Source organism: Suillus discolor (genome assembly GCF_016758755.1).
Source record: "Suillus discolor strain FC423 chromosome Unknown F5147scaffold_1, whole genome shotgun sequence".
NCBI classification, from domain to species: Eukaryota; Fungi; Basidiomycota; class Agaricomycetes; order Boletales; family Suillaceae; genus Suillus; species Suillus discolor.
This window is the reverse complement of record NW_024541248.1, coordinates 1,362,123-1,375,057: the sequence shown is the minus strand read 5'-3', so window position 1 is coordinate 1,375,057 and position 12,935 is coordinate 1,362,123. Positions and strand designations below refer to the sequence as shown.

At 48.5% G+C, this 12,935-nt stretch overlaps 4 protein-coding genes across 4 annotated transcripts; 3 read left to right on the top strand and 1 right to left on the bottom strand.

The window, feature by feature from the left end:
* The first annotated feature begins 29 nt into the window (after positions 1–29).
* On the top strand, positions 30–1,055 carry F5147DRAFT_663609 (uncharacterized protein). Its single transcript, XM_041434903.1, has 3 exons — positions 30–453; positions 498–726; positions 780–1,055. Exons 1-3 carry the CDS (start codon positions 88–90, stop codon positions 917–919), a joined length of 735 nt encoding a protein of 244 aa, XP_041300260.1. The 5' UTR covers positions 30–87; the 3' UTR covers positions 920–1,055.
* A 660-nt stretch (positions 1,056–1,715) lies between these two features.
* Positions 1,716–5,607, top strand: F5147DRAFT_563157 (P-loop containing nucleoside triphosphate hydrolase protein; the record flags this gene model as incomplete). Its single annotated transcript, XM_041430657.1, has 4 exons — positions 1,716–1,960; positions 2,016–2,136; positions 2,189–4,852; positions 4,906–5,607. 4 exons carry the CDS (start codon positions 1,716–1,718, stop codon positions 5,605–5,607), a joined length of 3,732 nt encoding a protein of 1,243 aa, XP_041300259.1.
* A 413-nt stretch (positions 5,608–6,020) lies between these two features.
* F5147DRAFT_741769 (adaptin N terminal region-domain-containing protein) lies at positions 6,021–9,344 on the top strand (the record flags this gene model as incomplete). The annotated part of the gene is made up of 11 exons (XM_041439500.1): positions 6,021–6,050; positions 6,098–6,188; positions 6,241–6,271; positions 6,320–6,428; positions 6,481–6,674; positions 6,734–6,863; positions 6,910–7,011; positions 7,062–7,167; positions 7,218–7,895; positions 7,946–9,204; positions 9,252–9,344. 11 exons carry the CDS (start codon positions 6,021–6,023, stop codon positions 9,342–9,344), a joined length of 2,823 nt encoding a protein of 940 aa, XP_041300258.1.
* A 135-nt stretch (positions 9,345–9,479) lies between these two features.
* Positions 9,480–12,582, bottom strand: F5147DRAFT_563384 (Rho GTPase activation protein; the record flags this gene model as incomplete). The annotated part of the gene is made up of 11 exons (XM_041430671.1): positions 9,480–10,364; positions 10,417–10,493; positions 10,540–10,715; positions 10,763–11,021; positions 11,075–11,237; positions 11,289–11,331; positions 11,381–11,973; positions 12,030–12,146; positions 12,196–12,311; positions 12,358–12,421; positions 12,469–12,582. 11 exons carry the CDS (start codon positions 12,580–12,582, stop codon positions 9,480–9,482), a joined length of 2,607 nt encoding a protein of 868 aa, XP_041300257.1.
* Positions 12,583–12,935: the final 353 nt, after the last annotated feature.

The following is a 12,935-nucleotide window of genomic DNA, read 5'->3' as shown; positions in this document are numbered from 1 at the left end:
ACGAAATTGTTCCAAAAGGGAATTTCCATGCTCCATGCTATTCATTTCCATCCCTCGGCTTAGTAAACAAGTAACCCCCTCATCCGAATGTTCCGTCCTTTCCTTGTCCGCGTGGTCGCTGCTGCTCAAGCAACTCATCGACCGTTGGCGTTGTCGAACGGATATTATACAAGAGCATTCACCGACAAAGCTAGTTCATCTTCCTCACGGCATTCCGTGGTCACTTCATTAACTAAGACGTGTCCATCATGTGGGACTATTCTTCCAACTGCGTTGCCTGCCTGTCGAAACTGCAATTATATTGCAAGGATCCACGACTCAATATCATACCACGATATACTGGGTCTTCCTTATGAGCCTAACCCGTTTGTGGTGGATGCTGCACTCCTTAAACGCCGTTTCATCGAAGCACAGCGAGTCTCGCACCCAGACGCGTGGGCAACTAAGAGTGAAGTGAGTGATTCTACGTACAGTACTAGCCAAAATTTATTCAGCAGTTCCAACGAGACATTGCACTTCACGTGTCGAATACGGTGAACGCTGCGTACAAAGCACTGTCGTCACCCTTGCACCGTATAGAATATATTTTGGAGCGGAATGGCCTCATGATTGAAGAAGCAGATCCATTAGAGGATATAGAACTCATTAGCGAAATCATGGAAGTTCGAGAGGAGATTGAAGCTGGGGACCTCGAGCGAATTCGCACATTAGAAGTGGACAATGACAGTGAGTTTTGTCATTTGTGAACGTTTGGCAAGTGCTGATACTTGTGGTCACAGACAAAATTAGTGAAGTTGTGAGCGCGGTCACAAAATTTGTAGCTCAAAAGAACTGGCAGGAAACCAAAGTCGCAGCAGTGCGATTGAAATATTTGAATGGAATTGCAGATGCTCTCAAGCGGCGATTAGACAACATGTAAATAAATTATACACCACATCCTTGTTGGCACAAAAATTGGTCATGGTGTTCGGCGAAATTAATGGGTCAACTTCCCAAAAAGAGGTGCCTTCCCGGCCCGGGGGGACACCTTTCTTCGGCAAAACAAGATTCCTATACGTCACGTGTATAGAGAAGCGGGACCCTTGCCATGACTCTATCCGAAGGCATTTTTGAGTTCTGGACGGACAGACCTGTAATGGAGGGAGCTAGATCGAGTTTGATCATATTTTATTATTAATATTGTATTGATATTGGTTATCCGTGGTCACATATGTCACACTGATAATGATGATGACAAAGCACTCAAGTTTTGAAATTTTGATTCCAGTTCAATTGCTTCGTGGCCGACCAGACTATGGTCCACCATTGGTCCATTGGCTTTTCATCATTGCAGTCCTCAAGTCATCATGATGAGCCGTGTCTTTGCTGTTCTCAGGTGTCGCCTCATACCATTGGATATATTGTCATTGAAGCGCGCTCCTTCCGTTGCAGCCTCTCTCGAACGATCCTTTGCCAGTTACGCGACAGCAAGCCTGCAGAAGGACCATACTACAGATGTCAATCATTCTCGGTCGCGTAGCTCGTCCAAAGTTTCAGAGAAATGGCCCGCTACAGCTCCCAAGCTAGCGGGAGCTTTCACAACCATTCCTACCATGTCCGCATCCTCACAAGGGACGCAACGCAACCCTACTGTATCACCTCCATTCGAGATGCCGTCTTCATCCAAAAACCGTGGTTCACTTGGGCCGCGTATTTCTGGTTCATCAAAGCGTAGAATGGGTAAGAGTAAAGAACAGCCATCGAAATCAAGACTTCCGGACCTTGGCGGCCCCATTCGTGACGCGGCATTTATTGAACAGGAGCACAGGAAGAATCTTGGTTCCCGCCCTGACATAAAACCTGTGTTTGTAGATAACCCGAAGTCTCCGGTCGCTAATTTTACCTTTACTCATCTGGACAAGCAACCTGCTTATGAATCAGTTGAGGGCATTGTTTGTGGTACATCAGAGAGGGTACACAGGTTGGTGATGATTGCTTAGCCATGTTTTTTGGCTTGTGCTTATAGCTGTATGAAGGGTGACCGTTACCCTCGATACGACTCCTCCAGTGCTTGGCATTGGTGACCACAGAGTAAGGAGAGATGCTGAGCGGCTCGCAGCGCTTTCAGCTCTCTATCAACTTCATGATACAGGTCAGGTACGTGTCACAAATTGCAAACAACTCAGCTGGTTCTAATGAATGCGGTCAGCTTGACAAGCCCAAGCCCTCAGTATCCTCGAGTTCTGCTCCACAAGTAATCGAACTGAGCGATGGTTCAGTCGTTGACTACGAGCGCGCACGAAGCTTTATGGACTACTACTGCCGCAGATATGGATTTAGCAAGCCGGACATCGAGCTGGAAGAACAGCGTCAGGGGCGCGCGAAGTCGACTTGGGCAGCCGTTATGATTGTGGGTGACAAAAAGATCGGCCTGGGCTCCAGCGCAACCAAGAAAGCAGCCCAGATACAGTGCTACTTGGACGTCGTGCAGTATCTGCAGCAATGTGATCCCGACCTATGGAAGACTTTCGTGGAGGCGTCCAAAACTGGAAAGGACCTTGGTCTAGCCCCGAAGGTTTACTTCCAGATCAGCACAAAACTCGAGGAAGAGATACACAAGCTAAATGGCGATATCAAAAAGAGCACTCTATACAGGAACAGGCCCGTCATTGGGTCCAGCTCAGACACTCCAAGATCTCAACCTGTCCCTGTTCCTGCCCCACGACCGTTCTATACCCGCAGGTTTCCTCAGGGTTTATTGACCCAAAAGTCGGAAGAACTCAGGGAACGAAGAAAAAAATACATTACGGATCCAGCGATGGAAAAGATGCGAAACACAAGAGCTGCGTTGCCCATCTATGCTCGATCGGAGGAGCTCGTGTCACACATACGTGAGAATGATGTCACAATTTGCATGGCTGCGACGGGTTCAGGCAAAACCACGCAGATACCACAGCTACTCCTGGATGACCATATTGACAGGGGTGAGGGTGCTCGCTGCAACCTCATTTGCACTCAGCCTCGTCGGCTGGCTGCGCTCAGTGTAGCTAACCGTGTTGCCAAGGAGAGAGGGGAAGTTGTTGGTGAAGGATCGATTGGCTACAGTGTCCGTTTCGAGTCGAAATTGCCAGAAGAGCATGGCTCCGTCACTTTCTGCACCACGGGGGTGCTACTCAAAAAACTTCAGTCTGCCATGGCTGAAGGCGGGCTATCGGCTGCCAGGATGGACGAGGTGACACACATCATTGTCGATGAAGTCCACGAGCGGGATGTTGATACCGACCTCCTCCTCGTTGTTCTCAAGCGCCTCATGGATGATCGCAAGGCTCGGAATATCCCACTAAAGATCGTCCTCATGAGTGCCACTATTGATCCTACGCTGTTTCAAGAATACTTCCCTGACGAGCGAGGCCAACCGGCAAAAGTAATCGAGATCCCAGGCCGCACGTATCCCGTTACAAAACACTTCATGGATGATTTCATCCCTACGCTGAGAAACCATGGCGCATTAAACTGGGTGTTCCAAGATGACTTGGTCTCTAAATACCTCGCTCGTGAGGAAGCTTATGCGCGGTCTTGTGAGCGCTCAATGACAGAGGGAGACTCCCGCGTGCTGGGCGGTAGAGACGAAGAGTTAGATCTACCATGTCCCTTGGTGGCAGCTAGCATTTCATATGTCTTGCAGCGGTCTAACTCAGGACATGTATTAGTCTTCCTGCCTGGGTGGGACGAGATGTCTGCAGTTCAGAAAATTCTTCTTGGTGGAAGTATGGATATCAATTTCAACAATCCCTCAAAGTACAGCATTCACCTCCTCCACTCTACCATTCCTCTCGCCGAACAGCAAGTCATTTTTGAGCCCCCTCCAGAGGGCGTTCGTAGAATCATCCTGGCTACTAATATTGCGGAGACCTCCATAACAATTCCAGACGTTGTCTATGTCGTTGACGCTGCAAGGATCAAGGAACAGCGATATGATCCCGACCGACACATGTCGTCCCTCATCTCCGCATGGGTTGGGTCTTCCAACCTGAACCAAAGAGCAGGGCGGGCGGGTAGACACCGGCCCGGAGAGTATTTCGGCATTCTCAGTAAGGCTCGCGCAGCCAACCTTCATCCTCATCCAACCGTGGAAATGAAACGCGTCGACCTAAGCAATGTCGTCATGCACGTCAAGGCTCTCAGTTTCCCCGGGATGGTCATTGAAGAAGTTCTCGCTGCCGCTATTGAACCCCCTGAGCCCGACCGTGTCGCCGCTGCCATGACGAACCTACAGATGGTAGGTGCGCTGGATCAAGACAAGAACCTCACGTCACTGGGAAAGGTTCTACTACAACTACCTGTGGAGGTCCAAGTGGGAAGGCTCGTCCTTTACGGAAGCTTTTTCCGGTGTCTCGATCAGGCTCTTACTCTCGCTGCCATTCTGACCAATCGGGATCCGTTTTTCTCCCCTATGCACCTGAAGGCTGAGGCTGCTGCTGCTAAGAACAAGTGGTCGCCCAGCGGGTTCAGGTCAGATCCGCTCACCATATTGAATGCTTATAACGCATGGAACGAGATGCAGCGTCGCGGCGAGTATATGGCGGCCAATCGCTTCTGTAACAACAACTTCCTCTCGAAGCCAACGCTACTTTTGATTACCAAGATCCGCGGGCACTTAATGCAGTCTCTGTACCAAGCAGGAGTCATTGACGTTTCTGCGGGTGGCAACGTCGCATCAATTGAGCCTAGAAGTCGGGAGTTGACCGTACCACCTGATCTGAACGTCAATGGCAAATCCCTTCCTCTCCTGGCTGCTCTGATAGCAATAGCTTCCCAGCCAAAGTATGCTGTTAGGACCGGCGAGATGACTTACCGCACTCAGATGGACAAGGTAAGCTTCGTGCAGTACATTCACCTCTCGCTTCATAGGCTAATTATATGCAGGCGACCTTTATACATCCGGGCAGTGTAAATCATCGCAGGCACGCCGTTGGGAATGACCAGGTCATGGAAAAACAGCTTTACGCTTTTTCTGAAAAACGACAGAATTTGTCGATGGTCGGCTCCAGTCCTCAAACGTATCTAATCACCACGACCCGCCTGGACCCTATGACGTACATGCTCTTTGGCGCCTACGAGATCCAAGTCACTGAACGAGGACTGGAGTGTGATGGCTGGCTGCCAATCGTCGGTAATGTCAATGTATTGGATGACATCCAATGTTTGAAGACCGTCATGGAGTCTTGTATGCTTCGAGTATTCGAGGGTATTGTGATGGCTCGACGAAAGAGACGTCAAGCACTGACTCTCCAGATTTCGGCTCCGGAGGAAAACGAGAGCGAATGTGAGGATGAAGGCACACTCAACAAAGACTACACCCTCTCTGCTACAGAGATCAAAGAACTAGATTTCATGACCACAGACATAGTACGGATTCTCAACCGCTACAGCGACGAGCGCATTGCATATCAATCCTGGTCCAAACCTCGCACCGCGACTCCCGTGGCTTCTCCCAGCCCATCCTACACACGATTTCTCCCCTTTGAATCCAGGTCTGAGTTCTCCACATCGTATGGTGTGGGGTCAGCCTACAATTCAAGGTCTGGTACATCTAGTTATCGTTCGTCTGCTTCACGCAGATTCTAGACCCTACTATATATCATCATCATCATTGTGTCCTTGTCTGATTGCACTTCTAGATTTATCCCTCCTCATTTACGCATTTTCTGTACGCTCAACATCCCTAATATAATGTATCCTTGCATTGCATAATACTATCGAAACAGTGCTTGCTCTGCATGCGCTAGAGTCGTGCAAGTCTAAGAAGACAAGATAACGTAAGTAACAGCACTTATTCGAAATTCAAGATGTTTCCCATGTAGTACTTGTGAGTACCGTCACTGGTGACCTAAACGCAGCGCGGCTTGTCACTAAGCGTCGAGTACGCGGACGCATCTCTATTTTCTCGCCGTGCAGAGTTACTCTGTCGTCAAAAGAGCCCAGCTTGTTCTACCTATTAATTTCTTCTACTAGCTGCTTTCCAGAAGCATCTACGAAAGATGGCGGCCAATATGCGGGGGCTGACCCAGGTGCGTCCCTCCAAAGTCATGTCAACCGTTTGATCATATTCTCTTAGTTTATCGCGGATATCCGAGGTGCGAGGGTGCGTGAACTGGAAGAGAAGCGTATCAACAAGGAGATGGCGAATATCCGAAAGAAATTTAAAGGTTTAATGCATCCTAGTTACTCGTTCAACTTGGTGCTCATGTCACGCTGCAGACGGAAATTTGGACGGGTATCAGAAGAAGAAGTGAGTACATCACTGGCAAAGTCACGCACATCTTTAACAATGGTACAGATATGTCGCGAAGATCATCTTCACGTATATACTTGGGTACAAGGTCGATGTGGGACACATGGAAGCCGTTAACCTCATATCAAGTTCCAAGTACAGTGAGAAACAGATAGTGAGGTTAATGAACAATTTCATCGGATATATCATTGATAGGGCACACGTAGGGTTACCTTGCTGTTACTCTGCTGATGCACGAGAACTCGGATTTCCTTCGATTGGTTGTCAACTCCATTCGGAAGGACTTGGATGAGAATAATGAGGTCAGCAATTGCCTTGCCTTGCATGCCATAGCAAATGTGGGTAGCAGCGAGATGGCAGAGGCGCTGTCAGAAGATGTGCATAGGCTTCTGATATCCCCGTGAGTAACCAACTTACTGTCTACAATTCAAGTACATGAAAACTCATTTGTACTTGCAGAACGTCGCAAACTTTTGTCAAGAAAAAAGCTGCTCTAACGCTACTGCGACTCTACCGCAAACATCCCACTGTAATACCTGCCGCTGAATGGGCTTTGCGTCTAGTATCTATCATGGACGACCAAGATCTAGTAGGTTGTTATTCATACTGGCGTTCAGTGTTGAAACACTTTGTAGGGTGTCGTAATATGCGTTACCAGCTTAATCATGGCTCTGGCCCAAGACCACCTCGATGCCTACGCTGTTTGCTACACTAAAGCTGTGGATCGCCTACACCGAGTAAGTGTGTGTCATCAAAGCTGGGATCCATTGTGGCTCAGTATCCCCAGTTAGTCATAGAGGGCGAGTATTCTGCCACATACGCATATTATAAAGTCCCCTCGCCATGGCTACAAGTCAAACTACTCCGTTTGTTGCAGTATTATGCTCCTTCTGGTATGTGCGTGTTTCAGCAACCATAACTTCCCTCACATTACTGCTTTTAGAGGACGCTACTTTACGATCTGTACTCCATGAGGTACTACAAACAATCATGAATAACAGTGCAGAACCCTCGAGGAACGTTCAACATAACAATGCGCAACATGCCGTGCTCTTCGAAGCAATCAGCCTTGCGATTCATTTAGACGCAAGTTCGCCCCTTGTGGGAACCTCTGCAGTTCTGTTGGCTCGGTTCATATCCTCAAAGGAGACAAACGTACGATATCTTGGTCTGGACACCATGGCTCATCTTGCTGCTCGTGCCGATTCTCTGGAGCCCCTTAAGAAGCACCAAGGCACCATTATCCTATCTCTTCGCGACAAGGATATCTCCGTGCGAAGGCGCGCTCTTGACTTGCTATACAGCATGTGCGATACAGACAATTCAGAGCTGATTGTCGGGGAGTTGCTACGCTACCTCAAAGTTGCAGATTATGCTCTGCGGGAGGAGATGGTGCTCAAAATTGCTATCTTGACGGAGAAGTACGCAAACTCATACAAATGGTATGTCGATACGATCCTGCAGCTCATCAGCGCTGCTGGTGATCATGTCGGGGATGAAGTCTGGTACCGTGTCGTGCAGATAGTTACAAATACCGAGGATCTGCAGGAATATGCTGCAAAAGTCGTCTTCGAGCACCTGAAATCCCCGTCCACACATGAAAGCCTTGTCAAGGTTGGAGGTAAGACAAACTCACGTTCGAATTCAGTTTAGTGACTTGTGACCGCACAGGATACATCCTGGGAGAATATGGACATCTCATCGCGAATGACACTGGTTACAGTCCTCTTGAACAATTCCAGGTCCTTCACTCTAAATCTCAATTCTGTGTCGCTTCCACTCGCTCCCTTCTCCTATCGACGTACATCAAATGGGTTAATGTCTTTCCCGAGATAAAGCCTCAGCTCATCAACATCTTTGAACGATATAGACATGTTCTGGACGCAGAGCTCCAGCAGCGGGCCTGTGAATTCTACTCGCTAGCATCTAGACCTGATGACGATGAAGTGTTGCAGAACGTTTGCGAGGAGATGCCACCGTTCCCTCCTCGCGTCAGTGCTCTGATTGGTAGACTCAACCGTAAACTAGGAGATACAGAGGACAAGAGGACCTGGATACACGGAGGAAAGGAAATGAACCTCGAGCGACACGCAAATTCACGGAAAGCGACGCTAGGACCAGGATCATCTGCCACTGGGACAACTACTGTCACTGGCAATACAGATGCACAAGACGTCATGAGCTCTTTGGCAGGATTGAATTTATCTAGCCCAGGTGAACAGTCAGACCTATCCCGCGTGGACAGCTCCGTGGTCGCCCCTCGAGTCGCTGTCGGACCCAGCGTTGAAAAGTGGTTTAACAAGCTCATCTACAGCGCGGATGGCGTCCTCTACGAGGATGTACAGATCCAAATCGGTATCAAATCAAGGTACCAGGGACACCTTGGCCAACTAGCCATCTATTTGGGAAATAAAATATCAGTACCATTGACATCATTCACCTCCACCATCCATGTCAATGATTCAGAGGCTTTGTCGGCTACGTTTGCTAAAATCCCACCGAATATTCTCGTTCCTCGTACACAAAGCCAACAACTTCTACATGTTGAATGTAAAAAGGCGTTCAGCTCCTTCCCCATCCTCACAGTGTCCTTTTTAGCTGGCGCGCATCAGTCCGTATCAATTCGACTGCCGATCAGCGTTACGAAGTTCATCGAGGGTGTCAAGCTGGGGCAAGCTGACTTCTTCGAGCGCTGGAAGGTCATCGGTGGTGCTCCACGTGAGGCACAGGCAGTTTTTCCTATTACACTTGATGGTACTGGTCAGCTTGATCTTGTACGGTACCGTCAAGTGGTTTCAGGAAACCATCTGGAGATATTGGGAGATGTTGATCCCAACCCAAACAATCTAGTGGCAGCTGGAGTTTTGCATACATCGGTTGATGGCAAGGTTGGTTGTTTGCTTCGCTTAGAACCAAATCGCGAGGCAAAGGTGAGTCTTTACCGGCTCCTATGATCTCGTAGACTGACGTGAACTAGTTGTGCCGACTAACAGTCCGCAGCACTTCTGAGGATGTAGCCGCGGAAGTGCTTAGGCTGATTGAAAAATTGCTAAGATTGGATTCTTCTTAATTACACATGCATCGGTGGACATTTGTGTGGCTCGATTTCCCTCGAGGATTCAAGGATTGTACATCTGATTCATACAGTACGCAAAACGTAATATAATAGGAGGAAACAAAAAAAGACAATAAATATGATGGCCACTTATCGTTTCGTAAGTAGACCCTGCAGCACGTTCTTTCTCTTCCTGCTAGCTTCAAGATCTTGAAACTCAGGTGGACTACGTAGAGATTGTGCACTTGCAGGGGATGCGAGTGACGAGATCGAGTCAGCTGATATTGATTTAGGTCGCAGAAAACGCGGACGGTTTATTGCCCGTGTAGATCGCTCTTCAGGAGATGAGGCGACCTTTGGGCTTGAAGGAATATCAGGAACAGAACCTCTACGTAGACTGGACAGATGATGGGGGACGGGACTTGAAGGTGTCATGTCGCCGGATGATGCTTTTCGGTGATCTACTTCAGACAAATCAGACAGTGATGGTGCGGTATACGGCCTTGACACGTTCCGCGACTCAACCATTTTCGAGGGCGAGGCCGGGGATGAAGGAGCGGCGGAAGACACTGTGGATGTTATTCGAGGTGCGTCCCATTTAAGAGCAACAGGACATGATTCCACACCGGCTAACTGGCTGACGCGAGTCAGACTCTGGTCCTCCAGGTCGAAGCATTGAGCACAAAGACCTGACAGATGTTGATTGTCTCCTTCGGAGGATTTGTCCTTTGGGTCAGCGGACCGTGCACTTCGAAGAACCGAGGAAGTGATACGAGCTAAATGCCTTGGAATATCAAGCACATGAGGTAGCAACGGAATCGACTCTCTTTCTAGGACGGGCATCGTAGTACTTCTCTCATGCAATGAACTGACCACATTAAGCCGTTGGTGGCTGTGAGCTGGGTGACCAGAGTGTGGACTACATGGATCTAGCGGAATAGGAGTCGAAACGACCAGGATGTAATCTACCATTGCAGGTAGATTCTGCTTGAGGAAGTCCTTTATCCCGCGCATGAACTCCTCCTTCTGTACATTCTGCTCGAGGGGCGATGAGCAACAGTGAGAACAAGAAAGGGATGCATCTCACGGGATTAAGATTCGCAAGACTTTGAATGACCTTGGCGATGAGTGTGAGACTGCGTTGAATGCGGGCACTGGGAAGACCTGGGGTCGATCAGTTTAAGGGAGACACGATGGGAATATTCAATACCTGGGTATAACCCAAACAGATGAGGGTTCAAGATGCCAGGGACAATAAATCTTAAGAAGCAGAAGGCGGAAACGCTTTGCCAGGGGAGTTCCCGGTTATGAGGGTCTTGCGAATCTTTCGTGTGATAATGTTTCTCAACGAGCTTTCTCACGTGTTCGAACAAACGTCGCAACTCGCTAAATTTGACTCAGTCTTAGTCAGACCAGAATAACATAGTACTCACTTCGGACACTGGCCCCTTACAGCATATATCTGGTTCCACACCTCTTGGCTCCAATGTATCAGTTGATCTACGCCACGTTCAACCTCTTTTGCACCTTTGCCGCTCCTCACAGGATCAACCTCGATAGCAATTTTTTCAGAGCAAATGCGCCGAATGGTGCATCCGATGCTGGACTCAAGAAATGCTTTCCCATAAAACGCCATTGCCAGCTCCATCGTCTTTGTGAAAGTGGTATTCCCGCGGAAAATGGTATTGTGAGCTGCAAAAGTTGTCAGTAAGGTGATTCATGGCACATGATGATGGCTCACTGACAGCTAGGTGTACCATCAACTTCACGATCGGCATATTCCGTGATATGCTCAACAAGGATGTTCTTGGCAATTGCGATGCACATCAACTGATAAGAAGTAGTCCGCAAGTGGAGCCTGCGCTCGAAGTCACTCATCCACTCTAGGACATTCCTATCGCGCAGTACCTGGCAACCAAATACAACTACATGTCAACAGCGGTGTCTGAGACGACTTACGGTCAGAAGACCCGAGTAACTATTATGAGGTAATATTATTTCCCTTAAACAAATTCAAGTCTGCGCGAGTCTGCGAATATACGAACACTCACTCGTCAACGGTAAGTTTCATTCGTATTTCCCCAACTTGGATACTATTGCTCACTCCGCCAGCTTGTATGACCGGAAACCATCCTTCTACCGCTTCACTTCGGCGAAAGTTCGTCAGTGCAATGCGGACCGAGCCAAGTAACACGGGTTTCAGAAGCCTCTTCTCTCTCCAAACTGTGACCTCGAGGGTCTCAAAAGGTGGCAAGTCCGGAAATGAGAAATTTTCAAGCCAGTCGGGAGAGCCAATCCCCTTCTTGACTGTCGTACGAGCACATATGTTGTCGTTGAGATGGATTTCGCAAAAAGCATCCAAATCGATGGGGTCTGCCTCTCGCGGGTCGCCTTCGCTCAGTATAGCAGAGCTAGCATTCGTGTCTAATTGGGCCTTGAAGTGATTCCCTAGGTTACGTCCTTGCAAAATTGACAGCTCTACCTGGCGCCACATGCGGTAGAGCCCGCCATCCCGTGAACCGAAGGTTTGGCCATATATCTCCGGTTTAGAATATGATCGTAACAGGACCAGCCAAGTATTGCACGTATCGGCGTCTTCAAATTGGAAATAGATAGGCTCTGTATTAGTTGGGGAGCCCCACCGCTGCCCTCTTTGATAGCAGTCTCATTAGCAGTGCTACAAACAGGATAAGAAATAACTTGCCCAGCAGATGCAAGCGCAAGACAATTCTTGCGAAGAAATAAGGAAGAGTCAGCATGCCGGATGTCGAACTGGTTGAGCATATGTATGTATATGGTCTGGTACAGAATAGTCTCCTGTGGAGGCATTCAGAAGATGGTAAGACTCCTGTCTCCTGAGACCCACGTCGACATAGATGTTGAGGGAACAACTCTCGTCCTCGTCCATGAGCTTACATGTTGCAGGTCGCCACTGTCCAGCGCTTGCGGGACTCCGACTGACCGATATCCAGCTAGACTTTTCTGAAAACGCATAAATAGTTGTGTGGCAGAATAGAAGTATTCTCACCTTTGAGCGACCTAGGGGTTTCCTCCGTCTTGCTAGTGTCAGCTTTACGGCGAGAGACCACTGGCTGCGAGCAGTTAGATGTATCAAGTAAGACATGTGCATGAGACTCACCTTCCGAAGTCCAAAACTTGCCACGGTGGGGACATACAATTCTACAGACACCAAGAACTCTCGAGGGCAACCGGAGGTCCCAGTGGACTGCGTTGAGTCTGATATTTCAGACATTAGACAGACTTCTAAGCCGCACAGCACGATTGGCTGAGTTTCGTTGGTAAGGCAGTCCCTGTCGTCGGCCTTGAAATCATTCAAGACAACCGTTGCAAACTGACTCACTGCGCTTTACGGGATGAATGTCTCCCTGCACCGCAATGTATGTACACTCCTCGTGGTGTATAAGTTAATGCAGAGATAGTGATGATGGGAAGAAATAAAGATATTCGTGTGTATCAGAGCTGGTGAACAAGTTATAGTCACAGTTCTCAGGAATTCACTAATAGGAAGTAACCTGGGGCAATTTTTTCGGAGCTGCAAAATACAAGTCAACCTAGATAGCTGATAATTGACTGTAGTCTTTGGTA